This window comes from Madurella fahalii, assembly GCF_045866475.1.
Source record: "Madurella fahalii IFM 68171 DNA, scaffold_5, whole genome shotgun sequence".
Lineage (NCBI taxonomy): Eukaryota > Fungi > Ascomycota > Sordariomycetes > Sordariales > Madurella > Madurella fahalii.
The window spans coordinates 2,868,026-2,887,611 of record NW_027263975.1 but is presented as its reverse complement, the minus strand read 5'-3'; the positions used below and the strand labels follow the sequence as shown (position 1 = coordinate 2,887,611).

At 53.6% G+C, this 19,586-nt stretch overlaps 2 protein-coding genes across 2 annotated transcripts; both read right to left on the bottom strand.

The window, feature by feature from the left end:
* Window positions 1-5,582: 5,582 nt before the first annotated feature.
* Window positions 5,583-15,198, bottom strand: MFIFM68171_09448 (ubiquitinyl hydrolase 1; the record flags this gene model as incomplete). Its single annotated transcript, XM_071064867.1, has 4 exons — window positions 5,583-6,170; window positions 6,238-7,001; window positions 7,093-14,792; window positions 14,870-15,198. 4 exons carry the CDS (start codon window positions 15,196-15,198, stop codon window positions 5,583-5,585), a joined length of 9,381 nt encoding a protein of 3,126 aa, XP_070920968.1.
* Window positions 15,199-16,819: 1,621 nt separating this feature from the next.
* AXHA2 (Alpha-L-arabinofuranosidase axhA-2) lies at window positions 16,820-17,794 on the bottom strand (the record flags this gene model as incomplete). The annotated part of the gene is made up of 1 exon (XM_071064866.1): window positions 16,820-17,794. One exon carries the CDS (start codon window positions 17,792-17,794, stop codon window positions 16,820-16,822), a length of 975 nt encoding a protein of 324 aa, XP_070920967.1.
* Window positions 17,795-19,586: the final 1,792 nt, after the last annotated feature.

Here is a 19,586-nt window from a genome sequence, read left to right as displayed (position 1 = left end):
CTGGAGTGCTCAAAATACGGATAGTGGGCCTACCGGTGATGGAGTTTGGGGCGTTGGTGCGCTGGTCTCTGCCATGCTGGCATGCGAGCTCCTCTGCCCCATGGCTCCTGCTCCATTCCTGTTGACCCCCAACAACCCTTTCACAAAGAAGATCACACTCAAGCAGAGCGTCCATCAGAGGCTCCGGTCACAAAGCTCGATACAGCTAGATCAAAATCATCGTCCTCCATCGCCATATCATCAATCATCAAGGCCCCCTTTCTTTGGCCGACCCCTGGCAGGCACCTTCTTCGCTAGGGCCTTCTTGGCTGCTGTTTTCGCTAGTGCCGACTTTGAGTGTGGCCGATTTGTCTCTTCAGCTGAAAATTTCTATATTTCTTAGCATCACCCTTCATCTTTTCCGCACGGGACGGCAATTTCCTCACATTGAAATAAAATATAAAGATAGAAATCGCATCCTCGCCACCAAAGCTCTTCTTCCTCGCGCCACTTCAGCCCATTCTTCAGCCTAGTGCTAATAAGCATTTCCACAACACGGAAAAGTTCACTGTAGATTGCTCTTCCTCTTGTTTGTCAGTACTCACGAGGCTCTCCATCTGTGCATTTAGAACGTAAACCCATCTTGGAATACGCGACCACTGAAGGATATGGCCACCCAAAGCTAGTGTCTGACAATTATAGACCCTAAAAAAGAAGTTGATGATTCTAGGTTCAATATGAAAATAGACTGGCCAGGTTTAAGAACAATGTACCTCCATCGTCTGCCCGTGTAATTGGAAGGTACAACTAACTGGGCACTCCATTCGTCCAACATTGGATTTAATATCCAGCCAAAACCAATTGGCCCCTCCTGGACTATCATCTAAATACTAAAAGCGTGCTTAGCCATTTGTAGCGCAGTGTTGAAACCGCCTTTGGAGAGTACAACCTATTCTAAAGTGTTTCTCTACTCCACCCGTTGTTGTACTTTTGCAGTGCTTCCCCCCCCCACCCCTTCTAATACTGTAATGCGAATTTGAAGAAGAAATTGGCAATTCTTGTTTATTAAGAACTCTGGTAAGATAAGCTGCGGTAGAGGATTTGGGAGCTGGATGCTGTATGGGTTATTAATTTCGTTGCTCCCGCTGAGGAACCGTTTGCTGACCTCATTAAAACTCCATGTATCTAATGGTGTGTTTGTAAGCTTGCGGGATGATAGATGTATGGAGATGGATCTGTAACCCATTATTTACTGGAGCAGCTGGATAATAGGCCTATTGTCTCTACCCTATTGAAATTTCTGTTGGCCTTGAGTGATTATTAAGGCGCTTGAGGCACTTTTATGGTTTGATTCGATCAAGTTTGCTGCTTTTTCGGTGGTGCAAAAAATTGCCTCAGTTTTGCCCTTGCTATTGTCTGTGTTCGGCTGCTCGGCCTTTTTTAGCAACTTGTAGATGAGCTTGTTGGTTTTATTGCTGTGGGAGTCTTGCGATGATGTGTGTTGGTTAGATTTCTTCTGAAGTTTGGCAAGAACACGTTTCCGGTAGGTATTATCCGCCGTCTGATCGTGTATCGGTCGGTCTCCAGCAATATCTAGTCTCGCCATGGGTGCAGGAAGGAACGATAGAGGCGTGTCGACCCAGGGTCGTTTTAATACAGGCTGAGTACCCGGCAGTGAGGCTATCGAATCACTTAGCGGCGAAAGGGTTTAGTAAATATTCATCGGACTTGGTTCGAAATTGAATGTTGTCAGAAGCACTGCACTGCTAGTTGTGGGTTGCAAAAGGTTGATTGTATTGCCTCCTCTCTGTATGTACGGCCTTCTTTCGGGGGCTATTTTGTTACAGGTGGTTGACGCTCCGGAGGCGCTGCTTCGGCACTGCCACAGTGGCACCGCTGAACCGGCGCCAGCAGATCGGCTTTTCCGCACCGGAAGCGCCTTCCTTCTGACAAATGTGTTAAATTCTAGCCTCTGAGGGCACTGGGGGAACCCTGTGTTACAGGGCTCATTAGTACTGTGGTTGTGAGCCAAAATAAAACCACCCTGGTCATGTACCTGTGGGGCGTCCCACACCAGCGCCCAGGAGCTTCCAGGACATTCGAATACTCAGAATGTTAAAACATAACTTTTTGCTGCAAAACGCAGTGTTTTTTCAATATTCTGCATTATAAAACCAAAGCTCGCCTAAAACACCTCTAAAATCAAATAATTAACCCTTACCAACCACACTCATATCCATACGCTTTATTCTGAGGCAAGCTTTTTAAAAGCTAAAATCTATAACTTATGTATTTCCCCCACTTTTCAAAAGACCAGATCCGTAAAGCAATTAGCTAAAAACAACCTAAGTAACGGCCTGGCTACTCCAGACTTCTTTCACCTGTGTAAAAGGAGGAACTAGTTGAATTCTATCTTTATATATGGACTAATTCTGGGCCTACTTGGCTAGAGTTGAAGCAATTCAGTATGCTGCGGCAGCCGTGTGCTGAAAATGGTATTTTGCCTGAGCAAAGGTGAGCAAGCCTGAGCAAATCCTGAGCAGAGACTGAGCCGGGCCTGAGCCGGGGTGAGCAGTGTCACGTGGGCGAGATACAAAAAAGGAAATTTCGTGTGCCCAGATTCGTCTCATACAACAGCCCAATAGATATGTAATGTCACATTGAAGTCCTCCGTAAGACGTCACCGTGAACATGCGGGTTCAAATTAGCTTACTGAGCATCAGCATGCAGCTCAACCGACAACGGAAGAACGTCCAAGGTAACCCCCTGAGCTTGGAAAAGAAACCGATTGAGGACGGGGACGCGTCCCGTGTCTCGTGCTTTTGCGTTTTCGGTCGTCGCATCCGAACAATTTTGATCTAGAATGAAATATGGCGTGATTCGACAGATGGGTCCCTCATCCCGAAAATTGCGATTGTCAGAACAAAACGACCTCCTCATATTTTCGGCAAGGGATTCTACCGGAGAAGGTCAGGGCTTATCGCGGGAACGAGGATCTGGCAATCCCGCCCGGCTTCTAGAACGTTTCGGGGCTGGGTATAGACGACCCTCCTATTGACGTGTTCCCTGGCGCGGATATTGCGCCTCGGAAATCGCATCCGGCCCAGGAATAGGTGGGGGTTTGTACTATAGAAGTATTGCCGAGCTCCGGTCGGGACGGCGATTGACGATACCAAGGTAGCTTCCGAATCATCCCTCAATATTGCCAACCGGGTAAACAGGCTGATCACAACACATCGTCTTGGGGTGCTTGCGGCCGGGAGGGGTAGCTACTATGGCCGTTAGGCCTTTGGGCTTTACAAAACTTGCCTGGCTCCGAGAGATGTACTGTTTTCCTCCTGCAAACAGAAGGCCAGCAGCCATTGGAACGACATTTTCGGCGTTTACGTCGACCACAAAAAATATGGTCCGACTTGCTGCAATTGGAACCATTGTTATTTCAGCATGGTTCGCTAGCTGGGTTGATGCGTTGGTCACTCGGCCCAGGGCAGCCTGCGCCAGCCCTCTTCCCACCTGGACCGTTGACGACATCCACTTCAGTCTCCTAGATCCGGCTTCTGCGAACTTCACCCTCACTCAGACTTCGACGAACACCACCGAGGCAATCTCGTGTGAACTTGAGTTCGCCACATTGTGTGAAATACGGGGCACTCCGAATCACGAGGACGTGTACATTCACCTCCAGATCAAGAACGACAATGTCTGGGTGAACGTGACATCTTCCCCGTTCACCTGCGACGGAACGTGAGTTTACGATGGTGTTGGCAGGAGGAGTCACAAAGTTGCTGACGGCTGGAAAAAACAGCACGGGTTATGTCACTGGCAGTGGCGAGCACTCATTTGAGTGCCCGGGCGAAGATTATCGCTGCGCAGCTGGAAAGATCGAAGTCAGTGGGACGTTTATACCTTGGTAACATTCGCAGCTGGCAATAGACGGGTGATAATATGGACATAGACAATCTTTCCTGGGAAATTCATGGCATACCTTGGTTCCGGTGCGGCGGCTTATGAGGACCGAACAGACCAACCGAGAGCATTCTGCTTACCAAGTTCGGATGAAGTCTGTGACCATCCATGATCTACGAATATGATGAAGCGGATACTTGGTTGAATACGAACCGTCAAGAGACTCCAACCCAATGATGAAAGCGCAAGACCCAAGGCACCCTGATATTCACATCCTCTGGAGATTGCTAGAGGGAAACATAACGAGGCGAACCAGAGAAAGCTAGCATTTGGACGCATGCCTTCGTCCATCGACCTGGGAGGAATCCTTCCCCGCTTGTCCTCTTTCTCCTGGCTCACGACATTGACTGACAGTCCCCAACCATTTGGACACCATGGACAGCTATCTCTTCCAGACTTGAAGGCCGAGCGTTGCCTTGACCGATCATTCCATCGCTGCCATCACGGCCCCCTTGCGCCCGCGGACATGATACCGCCTTCAACACATAAAGGGCTTTTGCCGGCGGCATTCTCCCACCGGTAGCCGATCCAACGTGTCGGTGGCGGAAGAAATACACCTGGATCTTCTCGACGTCAATGGGGAATACGGCCCACTTGCTCACATCGGACCGGATACCCTAACGACAAACGATCCAAACCTCTGTCCCATTCTCGGTGTTTGGAGAGGATACCGGCGCCCCGATTGGTATAACGCAATACGGCTGGACCCTGAAAAGGCTAACCTCTCGTCGTTACGTAATGGTGAGAGGCACAATTAGCTCTACACGAAGATGGCACATGTGTCAGCGAATGGCCATTGGTTGACTGAATTGATTGATTGATTGATTGATTGATGCTAGTTCCAAAGTACCGTCCTGGACAGTGACTTTGCCAATATCTACACTAACTACGCTAAATGTGGCTAAGTGGGCCTTGCAAGCCCACTGTTGTGACAACATGGTAGAGACACAGACACAGTGGGGTTGCAAATGCATAATAACATTGCTCGCAGGTTACTTCGCTAGAAAGTCCATGACTCTAGACTTCACTACTATGCGACAGGTTACGTCCTTGTGGCGGGTTGTCCTCCCGGGCGCTCTGGTAGTGGTGTTGAATACACAGGTAGCTAAACTCACTGGATATTAAAAGCCAAAGCTTGTTTTGGTCCTCCATTTCTGAGCTTTGCGCTCTTGGTTAGGTAAGGTAGTTTAGGCCGGTACCGTGGGATCTAGTAGTTAATAGGTATTGATAAAACAGGGGGAAACGGAACACATCCATTAACATTGGGCCGCGAGGTTCAATAGTGGGGAGCATGGACTGCAAGCTGGATACTACAACGTAGTAACTACTGCCATTACGTGGTTCTTCTGATAAAGACTGAGCCGAATACAAGAGATAATGTATCATTAGTGTTGCTCGTAGGAGGTACAGTACCACGCCCTTGGCAGGGGGACCAGAGATGTTTTGCAAGTACTAGTAATCTCTGAGACCTGACTTCCATTGTTTTGTCAGTCGTATGATCTGCCGTCACCCCACGGAATGGCTTTTGTCCAAAACGAATTTTAACATCCGAGAAGTACTCCTTGTAACTTGAGCCGTGGCGGGTGCTTCTTTAGGCCGTGAGGCAATTGCGGAAGACACCCCATGAACCAAAGAACTCAATCCTCGTTGTCTGCCATAGCCCAACCATCCTCTGAGCGTTCATCTTCGCCGGAATCCTCCGCTTCGCTCGTCGACTGCACGAGCAGATCTACGTTAGGCCACCAATCAACCCGGCGCGCGGCGAAGAAGTGGTGGTCTTCGCGTAGCCGCTGCCCCTGGCAGACGTAGCCCACGGGCGTGTGCGTGACATCCTGACCCTTGCGGCGTAGGGCCAGCCATTCGAGGAGGAAGCCCGCGGGGTTCGTCGAGAAGGCGGCCACGTCCGGCAGCTCCATGTACCGCTTCAGGGCGGTACACTCGGCATAATTGGCATACGTCTTCCCGGCAAAGATGCCAAGCTCCAGCGAGAGCCACTCGGGCACTTGGTGGCCCTTGGGCAAAGGCGGCAAAGCGTAGAAGGACAGGTCGTTAAAATGCATCATCTCGCGACTGAGTGGTGCCATGTATGTGACGAGATGCACTGCGCTTTGTTGCCCACTGCTGGCCTTGTTGCGGATCAAGGGGATGAGGAGCTCGACTTCTTCGGGCACCACTATGAGGGCGGTTTGCTGGGTCGGGTTCCAAAGGAGCCATTCCACGGGACGCTGCCAATGTAATTAGCGCGAACACATTAGTATTAGGAGGTCCAGCAAGAGGAAAGGGGAGATTTACAAGGAAGTCGTCGATCTCAGAACGGCCCTCGAGCACGATGGTTCGCATATACTCGGCCGAGACGAAGAGCTGCGACCCTGTCGCGCGGACTTTGTACTTCTTGCCTGTGTTCGTGCTCGCGATTGCATCAAAGGCGTGCTGGTAGCCCTCCCCACCACTGAGCTTACCGGTCCCAACAAAGTCGCGGATGCTCCGGCAAAGGCCAGGGAACCGAAGCGCATCATAGGCTGGGTGCTGCTGCTTCTGCTGAACATGCTCGGCCTGGAATTCGACTTCGCGCTCCTGCTCAACTTCTTCGAGTGCAGAGTCGTGGGCTTCTCGCCACGTGCCGCTTCCGGCCACCATCTTCTGCTGTCTATTGAGCTCTTGTATAAAATCTCCCAGCTTCTCGGCCGGCAGTGGCTCCGTGGCGGGATGTGGAGGGCAGTCCCTCCTGGTACCATACAGCTCGCCGAGGGTCTGTCGCTCGGGCCGGCGAATCACTTGGAGGAATGCTTCACGCTGGCGTTCGTTGGTGAGAAATTTGCGATGGACAAGCTGAGCGCCCGTGCGACGGCAAAAGTCGTAGCCTTGGGCGATGTACAGGCCTCGGAGCTGCTCATTGGCACGGCAAGTCTGCTCCAGGAGCCAGGCGATGACGTGTGACGAGTCGACTAGCTGCCCGGTCCTCAGTTTGCAAACATCAACTATGCTCTGGTGCACTTCGGGAGGAGCGAAAAAGACGACAGCCTGCGTACTGCCAAGCTCACGTAGCCGCATGGCCGCTTTGATTTGATGTCCCCGAGAGTTAGCTGCCAAGATGAAGTAGTAACGGCGCAGGCCGACGGGGATTGAGAGCGAAAGAGAACGACTCACCTTGAACAGTGTGATCCTTAGTCTGGCCGAGAGCTAGAGTAAGGGCTCCACGGGCGGACCGAGGAAGCTTTAGATCGATACCTCTGGTGTGGGCTTCGTCGAGATATACGAGGCACTCATCGAGATCCTCGGCAAATGGCGTGGCAATCAAAGGGGCCATTTTGTTATCTCGATAGTGGACCCAAGGTCTGTTGTCAGCCCCCAAGTACACGGCGGCCTTGGCTTTTGTGTCCTTGGCCAGCCACAACTTGACTAGGGACTCGTTGTCTTGCTCGAGGATGTATGCGCCAGCATCGATCAGAACCCTGATGCCCGTACGAGAGAGCTCTTCTAGCAACCTACCCTCTCTATTCGCTGTCCAACGGGCGTGGTGGTACCCCCGATTGCGGGATTGCAGGAGGTAAGTGAGCACCTCGGCGTTGGTCTGGCTCAGACTTTCGAGGTCGTCCTGCTTTATAGTCAACGGGAGCAGCATCCTGTTATCATTTGTCCCACTGAAGCCGGTCGATCTGGCGCTGGCGTGGTAGGGCTCGGTGGAGGACAGGGGAAGCAGGGGAAGATCCCACACGGAGGCTTGGATCTTGACATCGAATTGCCTCGCATGGGCCGGAAAGACGAAGGTGTTCATGTAGTGATTAAGGACGCTCCTACTGAGCCGAAGCCTTTCCCAAAGCTCATCAAACTGTTCTTGGTGATCAATATTGATGGCATTCCAATGGCTTAGATGATCTGGCAAGCTGCGGGAATTCTGTGTCCACCTGTCATACTCAGCTGCGGGGTCCTCAGAGTTCAAGACGTGCCTCAGCCCGTCACGAAACTGAGCCGAGGTGAGGCCTGTGTAATAAAAGGACAAGCAGGTTAGGAGAAGAGCCACATCGGGATGGCCAAACTCTGACTGCTCCGATGGCACTCCCTTTGCGTCGAATGGGACTGCCACAGGGTGTCTCCCGGGATGGAAGCCGTACTGTACGTTCCATCGTTTCTTCAGACAGAGCAGGAGGATGCGCTTCACCAGAAGCCCGCGCATTAGGAGGAGATTGTCGGACGCTACCTTGGCGTTGGGAAATTGACTCGCCAGTTCCTCGACCAGGTTCGGGTCGATGCTGTCGTTGTGCAGGACCGTTTGAACCAGAGCGTGGGGGAACGACCCTGACGGGTTCATACCGAGAGGAAGCACAGTCGTTCTCCCACTGCTGATATCCCTCACAATTCGGCGGTTCAGTTCATCCTCGGCCTCCTTCTGCAGAAAATGCGCCATGGGAAACCCGCCCGGCCTCTCGGAGATCTGAAGACCATGTGGGAAGTCGTTCTGAATTCCTGGGAGATGGTCCTCTACGAGCGACAGGACGGTCTGTATTGTTCTCCATCGGTGCGGATGTCCGTCCAAAGGTAACAGTGGCCCGCTCGGATAGATGAGCTGCGTCCTGGCCGCCAAGGTAAAGTCCGACTCGTCGAGGATATCGCGGCAAATTTCCGAGAGCCGTGCCTGGAACTTGATCATGTCTCGGGCCTCATCGAACAGCTTGTCTGCTAGTCGCTGCAAACCGCTGAGCTTGTAGGATAGTATGTGCTCGGGGGTGGTCAACATGATGCCACGGCGAAGTCTGGCCTCCTGGTGGAGATGTGAGTATAACGGAATCATGGCGGGCGCCCTCCGGCCTGTTGGGGTCCGGCGGGAGAAGGGCACATGTGTTATATCGCGACCAACCAGCCCACCCAATCGAGCTTGCATGATCTGTGCCGTCTGAGAAAGCAAAGCCTTGGGTACAATCAGGCGTGCGAGCTGGACCCCGTTCGCTAGAACGGACATGGCCATGGGGACGATGCACGAGGTTTTGCCGCTGCCCATGTTCATCTGGAGTACCGAGTTGGACCCGGACGCGGGGGAAATCATGGCGCGTGCCACTTCCACTTGCTCGGGCCGAATGGTCAGGTTGTTGTCAATCTCAAGGAGCAGCCAGTCGGGAAGGTCTAGAGCGTTCCACTCAGTGTGGCCGACGGTTCTCCATTCCTTTGATGCGTTAGAGGTGTCTCGTCGCAGCTGGGCAGAACTAATCCGCTGGAGCCGTTGGAGCCTCGTCACGCTCAGTCCGTATGAGACCAACAACGCCTTCGTGCCCTGATCCAAGTAGCACTCACTACTGGACCGTAAGGGCTCGAGCATTGCAATCGGGGTGGTCCAGAGCCATAGTTTAGCTAACCCAAGCCATCGGAAGCGAGGATCCCCATCCGAGAAGGCCGCGGCTGCCATCTTGAACTGATCATTCATGACGGAGCGAGCATTCCGGATCTCTGCTAGGATAACGTACGAGTCAGGGGGGTTCTCGTTTGCATTTGCACGGCTGGCAGCCCTTTCCAGTGCCGCGAGACTAGCCCTCAGACTGTTGCCGTACTCTTGACGCAGGTTATCGGTGGAACGGACAAACGAGGACAGAATAGCGGCCAGTTCGCTCATTTCTTGAGTTTTGGAGGGAGTCAAGCCAACCACGCCGTCGTGTGTGCGTCTAGGGTTTTGGTTCGATGGCCCGGCCCCTTGCGTCAATCTCTCGCCGTAGCAGACCGGGGAGGCGCAAGAGGTTGGCAGCTCTTTGCGGCAAATGTCTCGGACCAAGGAAGGGATGACAGGCCCACCACTCCGTATAACGAAAAAGGGTTCCATCCGAGAATCCCACTGCGCCGGAATGGATACATCGGCCCTGTATTGATGTCTATCCAGAACGGCCTGGACTCGATCCAGATACTGAGAGAGCTTTAGATTCCTGTAAAGCCGCTGCCACTCAGGCACAATTGACTTCATTGCTCGCTTGAGATTGAGGACTTTGGCCTCGAAGTTCCCAATCGACGGCTCCGGCCTAGCAGGCCACTGCTGAAGGATGAAGGCGGCGAAGCGACCAGCTTCCTTTTTACGCCCCTTGCGCCCTACCTGACTTTGGGTTGTGAAGTCAGACTCGCTGTAAGTAGCTGAGATGATCTGCCTCAGCGAGTCCTGCGTCGGTTCCTTGCCGGCTCCAAAACCAGTAAACGATGGATACCTAGGTGCCACGGAAGCTCTCAACTCTTCTAGGCAGTAACAGGCGACAAAGAATCCCAACACGTCCAAATTTGCATCCGGGGCAAAAGACAGAAGAGAAAGCTTGAATAGTGCCGAATATGGTTGGTTGGGTTCCATAACTCGAAAAGCATCGACCAGGCTGCCCCATTGCTCCGCGATGCTGTCGCTGACAAGGTTGGCAAGCGGCGGCACGGCGTTGTTCTTTGAGGAACTAAAGCCTCCAATCAGCTCCCAGTCCCGGAGGACCGTCTTGAGAGGTTTAGCCATGTGGATTCCCCGTGACCGCTGATGAAAAGCCTTGGTTATCTGGTACACATTGACTGCTTCCGTTGATGTCGCCTCTCGGTCACGAGGTCGATAGATGTCTTGTTTCCGGGCTAGGATTGGGTCTGACCTGCGGGCAATGTCACGCTCGTAGGAAAGACGCTGGGCCTCGGCACGGTGACTGAGCGGGGAGGATTCTCTATCTTCAGGGCCTCGAATCTCGTTTTGATTCTCTGAAAAGTCCCGGAGTTGCTCTGATTTCTTCAAGATGCTGCTCACCACTGGTTCATAACTCTCATGCTGTATGGTCATGGTGAGCGAGTCATCCCAAGTCACAGTCTGGAGGGACCGTTTATCTCGCGGGTAGTAATTCCGAATAGGGGTTAAGCTCTTGACTGTCATGAGGCTCGCCATAGCGCCAGCGCCGATAGGCTGCCATGGTTGACAACGACCGGACCTGAGGGTCCGCAAGGCTTCTTCGGTTCCGGTCCTTCGCGTAAGGCTGTCAGGCAAAGGAAAAGATGTGAGGGCATGAAGCAATGCCTTGGTGTATAACAGTCGGGGCTCGGGAGGGCAAATCAGCTGCCCGAGGACCGGATCGATGCCGAACTTGCCATAGTGGTCGGCGCTGCGGACGTGGACACTTACGTGTATCCCATCGCGGTTCCAACTCACAGCTCCGAGGGGTATGATGAGGCTCCTCTCGTCACTGCAAGGCACACCACGCAGGACCAACGCACTCCGGAAGCCGTAAAGCGTCCCCGCATCTTGGTCTGGGTCAATTTCCGCATGCAGCTCGCGGCATTGCAGGAGCCCGTTGTTGTTAACGAAAAAGTTAAGAGCCAGGTTTCGAAGCTCGACCGAAAGATTGCCGTCGCGGTGCTGCGGCTGGAAGATGGTCATTCTATGTGCGTCTTCAAAGTTCCCCAAGACGCCCGCGACTGTGCGGCCGAGGGCCGAGTGCGGATCCACAAGGAAGACATTGGACCGCCGGGCTATGCGCTTCGAGACGTCTAGAACCCAGTCTCTCGATCTTGTGTGCCATATATGAGGCTTCCTGCGGATTTCTAGGCGGCCCGAAGCCAGGTTCAGCCAATGGGCGCAGTTGTCGATGAGGCTTAGGGGCAAATCCCACTTGGGTGAGCCGGAAAATATGTGGCGTGGGACGTATTCGCAGACATTTCCATTGGCAGACACCGCCTGAACAACCACCTGACCATCGCGAAGACCAAAATGGATGTGTTGGCCCCGTTGGAGCTTCACGAGCACATGACTCATGCCAAAACGCGGCGATGGATACGTGAGGAGGTGCTGGTTCTCGAAGAGCTCCTTGACATGCTCAGAATCCCTAATCTCAGGAGGCAGCTTGCCTATTTGGCTACCATCTATCAAGAGCCGACCGTCGAGGAAATTGTAGTGAATCCTCTGCGGCGAAATCGCAGCGTCTATCGGGTTCGTCACGGAGGTTACCCACCGCTCATCTCCTTGCACAAGGAATTCCCACTGGCTGAACGCCGACCCGGTGGCAGAGCCTGCATCTGCCGCATCCCACAAAGTGCTGCTGATGGCCCGACTCAAGCCAATAGGGTGCTGATGTATAGCTGACTTGACGACCTGCTGGATCCTGTATGCCATCTTCATGTCCCGAGCCAAGATGCCCTTCAACGTGGGAGAGAGTTTTCCCAAGTCCACTACCAAACTCTGCTGCAAAGCCACCGAAGCCTGGACAAACTCTCCAAGCTCTTGGCCCGACATGGCCCGGACCGTGTCGTCCTCGAAGATGGCAAAGGTCCTCCGGCAGAGAAGAGAGGCCCAGAAACGGTACTTCGCAATGGCCTCGGCCGCGCTCCCCTCGGTGCATTTCCACAGCTCCTCGCGGGTGCGGGTAATCCATGCCAGCGTGGCCTCACGAGCCATCTTGATGAGATCCTCTGCGGCGCTGCGGTTGCCTGGGGTGGCCAAGTGGAACAGTCGGAGACTTAGGGTGATGAGGACCTCCATGCAATACATCTCGCGCCAGTTGGTGTATATCATTTGCAGGCGCCTCCGGATCTGCTGCGCCAAGGCAGCGCAGAATGTGGTGTCCTGGAATACCACGTGGACATCCCTCAGCATGCCTTTATGCTGCCGCGCAGGGCCGGCCTGTATGGCGAGCTGGCCGATGACGTGCATGGTATCTCTGCTGCTGAAGTTGAGGTTCGCGGAACCCAACTCGGCGAGCACGGCCAACCAGCGGCGCGACCGCCCCGAAAACAATTTTTGAAGGGACAGAAATTCGTGTACCGACATGCCGGCCGGGCATTTTGTTTGGTTTGCAATGGCCTCGTACGATGATGGCCCATCGGGGTCGTGGTGAGGCTGCTCCTGCGGCTGGAAAACAGAGCCTTTCAGCTCGGCCGGTATGTGGATGCCGCAAAGGTGGCTGAAGGTCAGCGGTTGTTTGAGATCAGCCACCCACGTTTTTGACTCGGCATCATAGAGCTGGAAATCCAGGCCGTGAGGTAGGAGAACAGCGGTTTTTTCCACCTTCATCTTGGCGGTCTTGTAGTGTGACTGAAGAAACGATTTCTTGCCCGAGGCGAGTGAGAGGATTCGCGGCCCGATATTGGCAAAAGGCTTGAGGGATGGGTATGCATTAAGTTGCATGTGCGGCGACGAGGATGGCGCCAGCGGTCGACTTGGGTGCGCCAGCTTACCGGTCATGGTCCAAGTAGCATCCCGATAGGCGGCCAGGTACCTCGGGGTATCGAGTTCGAATACTATGGCAGCGCTAAGATGAGCTTCAGAGGGCAAGAAATCCTCGTGAACCTTGACTCTCAATTTCTTCAGCCTCTTTCTACACTGGCATCGAGCACAATCCCGAGTTCCATAGGTCCCGTCTGGTTGTCTGGTGCAGGAACAAGTGCTCGCGTGTAAACGTTTCGTGAGAGCGTCGTATTCCTTGCTAGCTTTTGCCCAGTTAGACTCGGCAATGTTTTTTGCCCGCCGAGACGCGGCCTCGATGCGATCTCGCAGACCCCGTAGAGCGGTCGATCCCGCCACGAATCGTGCGGCGAAGTTGTTCTTACCATGCCTAGTCAAGATGGTTTCGGTGGGATACCGGCACTGCCTGCATCTGCCCTCGAGATACTCCTGTATCGCCTTGAGCCGCTTCATTTCGCCGGGGGTGGGCAGCTGCAAGACATCCAGGAGTTGGGGATGGAAGACCGGGTGGTAGTCACGGAGCAGAGGACATTCGGTCACGGCGTACTTGTCCATTCTGACCCACAGGTCAAAGAGACCCAAGATGGAGGCGCTGGCCTGCTCCGGGCCCGAGTCAAAAGCACCCTCGGTTGCGCGAGCGAGGTTGATGATTCTCTGCGCCAATCCGAGACAGTCAAGAGGGGCTGAAGTAGATTTTACATCTTTCTCGATGGCGATTTCTAGTTTGGCTAACTTGAAAAATCGGAGGGTATACTGTCGTATCTGGTCCGTGGCTGGAGTGATGTGAGTGGATCCCACGACCGATTTCGAAGCCAACCGCAAGGTTGCGCGTCTGTTTTTCGGCGCGGCTAAGTGGATTATGTTATCCAGATACTTGGCGCTATTGCCGAGCGAGAGGCGGAAACTTTCTTGATCTGCTCGGAGAGGAAGCCTCGGAATGCCTGGTGTGATTTTCTTCCTGTAACGATGCCATATCGTTTCGACTTGGGATGTGGCGGCCTGGATAGCGTGCTCAAAGAAGGCAGATGTTGCGTCGAAGAGCTGCTGGAGCGTCGTCCTGCACTCTGGTGATGCCTCGGTCCTGTCCATTTCCAGTTTGGCAAGGCGACGGCAGAGCTTAGATCTCAGCCACATAGTCAACTCGGGGGCAAGCTGACCGGCGGAGTCAATCAGGAGCTGCGACAGAAGCGTGCATATAAGAAACTTGTAGCAAGCCCGCCCGTTACTGTTGCCTAGAGTCAGGCAAAGATTGCGCTGGACGGCGACGCGAAGTACAAGCCAAAACGGCAAGCGGCGCCAGGGAAGCATGGCTTTGTGAAGGATGACATTATCTCGAACCCGCTTTCGCAGCCTGGGGACTTGGATTGAGGATCCCATGGCCTCGAGCATAGGCAAGAGCATCTGGCTGATCAGAGCAGGGTCGGCAGAGTCTCTGATTTCCGGAACAGATGCCCCAGCCTTGTGACTGTGGGCAGCAAAACGTTCAAGCGGCTCCGTGCTGGCTTGCTCGACAAAGGTGGCCAAGCTCTCGATAAAGGACGGATCCAAAAATTTGGCGAGCGGGATGCGCGCAGCTCTGCCGGGAAAATCCCATTGCAAGGCACCGTCGGCAGCGAGGACATCCGTGGAACGGGGAGATACCTCGAAAGTCTCAAAGACCACGTAGTCATCACCGCCGCTCCTATGACATATTAGCTTGTAATTATGGTAGATGTTTAATCACGCCATGTACTGTCGGCCGGGACACCGAGCACTCACTGGGGTATAGATCGAATGAGAATTGCGCTATTTTGTTCTGCCACGTGCAGAGTAACCGGACAATCAACAGATAAGCTGGAAAATGCGCCCTTTAGGGCCGCTTGATCAAAGCGCTGATGGTGAAGATCGAGGCATAGGAGGAGCTGTCGTTGGGCAAACTGCCAGCCTTCTTGGGCCTCTTGGCCGGGGAGCGATCCCAAAGTTTCACAGGCATCAAGAAGACGCAGCAAGAGGTTGTGTTCAACACCCCTGATGTCGCTATCTTGGCATCCGGGAAGTTTCGGCGGTAGAACAATGTGGTTAAAGACGGACTCGAGTAGGGGAGCCATGTGGTCGGCGTTGCCCAGATGATCATGGGACAACTCAAGTTGTTCCGGAGCAGCAATTTCCAAGTTCTGGTGGCTGTTGAGGACTTAAGTAGGGCGAGAACCCTGGTCTTCCGGCCCAACTGAGGCATTGAGGCCTACCACATTTCCCCGCTTTCCTGGTGCGGAATTTGTTGGCGGCCATTATTTGGGCCAACGCTGTGCCAGGTCAACACGCCCGCCGAACTTTACGCCAATCAGCCCAGAAGATTCAAGGTCCATGAAGCTTGCAGGCGACGTTCCCGGCAAGGGAGACCCAATTGCGTGACCGCCAACCTCCACCAGCAGAAAGTGTACCTTATATTACTGGGTTGGAATTGATGGACTAACTTTTGCAAGTGGCGTGAGGACGTTGAAATTGCATGTGCCGGGTTGTGAAGGCTGCGGATAGGCGGAACAGAGGGCTAAAACGTAGCCCTAGCCAGTTATGTGGCTGTAATTACATGCCCCTCTCTCGGTGGTTGTGGCCGTACGAGAAGCCCGGGAGCACGGGCGGGCATGGCGACTTGGGAGAGTTGTGGCAGCAAGCACTCTAAATCATGGGTAAAAGAGGCCGGCAGTGTGGAGTAAACCTTAATACTAGTATACTCCTCATAAATGGGCTGATTGAACGTTCGGAGCCATGAAGTCACTAGTCACCCGGTGGGCATCACGGCAAGCACATCAAGACTAACCTTGACGGCCCAAATAAGTTGCATGAGCATATATACGAATATTATCGGTACGCTTGTAATACACCACCTCGCCCCCCACTCCAACCAACAACAACAAAAAAAAAAAAAAAAAAAAGATAAGAGCATGGAAGAGGACCCGTGTACTTGAATTAATCATGCCCCAGCCAAGTGCTAGGTAACTAATGGCGATCATTCCAACAAGGTGCCACCACGACACATACTACCTGTACTTAAGGTAATTACGTAGAAGACAACTAGTACGTACCCAAGGCATGCGGTGTTGACATCACCGGCGCACTCTATGGCCTCCCCACGAACATATTCGCGAGCACCAGTTCCAATACTAGTAGTACCGGGCCGGGTTTCCGGGACACGGATGGTATGCCAAGGTGCCGTATCCAAGTGCGAGCGGAGAGTCATGGCAGAGGGGAGCCGATCATCAACATCTAGTCTAGAAATCTTGAGGAGTTGGACATGGTGCGGTTGTATCGTGTTGCGGGGGAAGGAGAAGAAAGGTGGGGAACGTCATCTACTGACCAATCTCGCTGCTACTTCGGAATCCACACTGGATAGGGGGGGACGTACTTCAGCTACCTTGGGACCGATTTTGGGCCCACTCGATGATGGTTGAAACAATTCCCAATCTGCTGCCGGCACGACTATGTCCGGGGTTGTGGGTAGGGTGCGCCTGGGGTGAGCGAAAGAATTCTAGATTCGTTTCATATGGAGTAGTTGTTCCGCTGCTCCCTTCCTCCGACACAGCCACCCTAGTATTCTCCTCCCCTTCCACATGTTGCTTTCCTTAGTAGCGGTTCAATCACTCTTGCTCCCATCCTTCCACTTGGCTCATATTGTGCTTACTCTCTCTCGATGTCCCCTGGCCTCTCTACTATGTCATAACCACGTAAGTCCTAGCGCTGCAGGGTCAGCAGGCCAGGCCGGTACGGCAGCCTGCCGTAATCACCGCCCGAGTTGGGGGAGCGCCCCTGGTAGAGCAGCTGGAGGTTGCACGGGTCGATGGTCATGGTATGGTCGGCGCTGACACGGATCAGCTCTCCGTGGCTGATGTCGTTGGTCCAGGTGGCGCCGCTGTTGGCCTTGCCGGCGAATGGCCGGCTCTCGGTCGACCCCTGGGGCTGGGCCACCCACGTCCCGCCCAAGCTCGAGGCCGTAAAGGAGCGGAAGTAGCGCCCGTTGGCGCCAATGGCCTCGACGATCATGAGGTATTGCTGGTCCCTGCTGGCGCCCTGGACGCGGTAGACCTGCACAGCCTCGAACAGGTTGTTGGTCGTATCGCTCATGATGATGGTCGACGACGAACCAAAGTTGCCGGGGAAGTTGCCAATGGGCATAGTGGCGCGGTAGATACGACCGTTGTCGCCGGCAAAGAAGAGGTACATGGTCGTGTCGTCGCCGATGAGCGCCTGGTCGATGCAGCCTGTCGAAGAGTCGCTGATTCTGCCCGTGAAGAGCGGCTGTACACCGGACCACCCGTTAGGGTTGGTTGGGTCGTTGGAGGTCCGGTATGAAAACGAGGTAGGACCCCACTGGTAGGCAAGCACCCAGATGTTCTTAGGAGTGAAATGGAACAGTGTCGGCGCAACGGTAGCCGAATTCATTCTGTTCTGGCTGGCCGTGGCCATATCGGACCAGTTCGAAAAAAGACCAAAGTTCATGGAGCCCCACGTCGTGCCGGTGTCGTGCGTTGTTGCGTATACGAGATGTTGGCCATTGTACGGAACCGTGGTGAAATCCTTGAGCGACACCCACCCTGACCTTGGCTGAGCGAGCGGCCCGGTCGACGTCCAGCGGTATGTTGAAGGGAGGGCGCATGTTTGCGCCACGGCAACCGTAGAGGATGCCAGCAGCACGAGAAGTTTCATCATCGTTATGCTTTCTTCACGAGAGCGCGAGAGTAAGGCAGATGGAGAAAACTTGAGTTTGTCAGTTTCTCAAGGAAGAGCTGGAAGCAACACTGAGGCCCGCTAGGCTAGTAGTATATATCCTACACTTGGACGTGGGTAAACGGACCCAGTATGCACAGGAACGGGCCGCAATCTGTTTTGAGTAGGTAGTTGACGGATTCTGGGCCGTTCCGGCTGGGGTTAGTCTCTCCGAGCTGTCCATACTCCGGTACTGACAGCAAAAAGATCCACCAATATTAGCCTCGGTATGGTGGTAACGGAGTAGTAGCCGGTGCAGCTTCCCCGGACCCGGAAGCGCGGTAAACGCAGGGGCAATCGCTTAATATATGCTTCGACTTGTGATTGGAGCGCTTCTAGCCCGTTGGCGAGCCGCTTCAATGGCAGAACTGAGACCGGGTCCCGACTCCACCGAATCTAGGTATCGCGGACTTTATGTCCGTCGGAGGTGGCACCGTCGGCCAAATCATGGAAGCTTTGGCAATGATAAAACGACGTTGCGGTGCTCACTTACGTCGATTGCCTTGTGGGAGATGCCACTCAATTGATCCGGTTTGGCGCACCAAACACATCGTTTGTTGACTGTTGCCCGTGGGGAAGCGTGAAGTACGTATACGCACCGCGAAGTCGGATAGGGTTTTGACGTTGCTGAAATTTCCCGACACAGCCCTCCGTCTCTGCTTCACAGCAGGGAGTGGTGGAATCCCGGCTTGTAAAGAATAACATTGACGATCGCCTTGCAACTGGCTCCTATACAAAGAGCGGCACTCCAGCCGCGCCAATCGGCTAAGAAGATGCGGAGAATGGGATATGCCTAACCCTAAGCGGTCTCCATCATGATCGATATCATGTTACTACTAGTAGTATTGGAGTTGGGGAAAACTGTCCCTAGGGGACAGGGTCCCTCTGGTCAGTGGGCCACACAGACTGGGATGGCGCTCCGCGGGCTGGAACTTGCCGGGAGGGCATTTTTCCTTTCCGCCATAAACTAGAGCTTCCTGGTCATTGCTCCTTAGACAGGAGGAATCAATTTCAGCATCCTTTTCCACACTTTTGCACGCAAAGATTGCTCGTCAACTGAACCTGCAACGAAGTGACCTCCTTCTGACAAGCGGGAGCTCTATCAGCACATGTTTTTTGACCCTGTCCAGGCTGCAGGAGCCCAATCTGTTGTCGGCGTCGCCTGGCCTGCCTTGTCTACCTAGGTATCTTGTCTGTCTGGCGTCTGGCCACCTTTGCCCTCCTCCTTGTTTTGATGGGTATGTGGGTGTAGATGTGTGTTTCTGCACCATTTCAGTATTTGATATCGTCACCAACCAACCAACCGCAATGCGAACTTTGGACGACGTTTCCGTCGTGCCTAAATACTTAGGCACAATCATAATCCAGCAGATAAAATATGCTGCCATGGTGTTGCTTGGTCGGGTATGCTTTTCTTTTTTTTCTCCCACCCATTGCAAGCACTGGGAGTAATTAAATGTTGACGGTGGCAACATTGTGTTACAGTGGTCTACCCCCTTTTTCCGTTCCTACTAGTAGGACCCAGGTAAAGAATTCGACTATTGACGGTAGGCGGACCGGTCGAGATGGATTCTATGGTCAAAGGATTTCACGACAACATGGTACCAGCGAATCACGAACGACATGGACTTCCAGCACACGCAGAAGCCATGGGTCCTCCCTTGTCTGTGTGACCCAACCAACTCGCGTGGCCATCGACGATCCCATCCATGCGCAGCAAAGAATGTAAATGGCG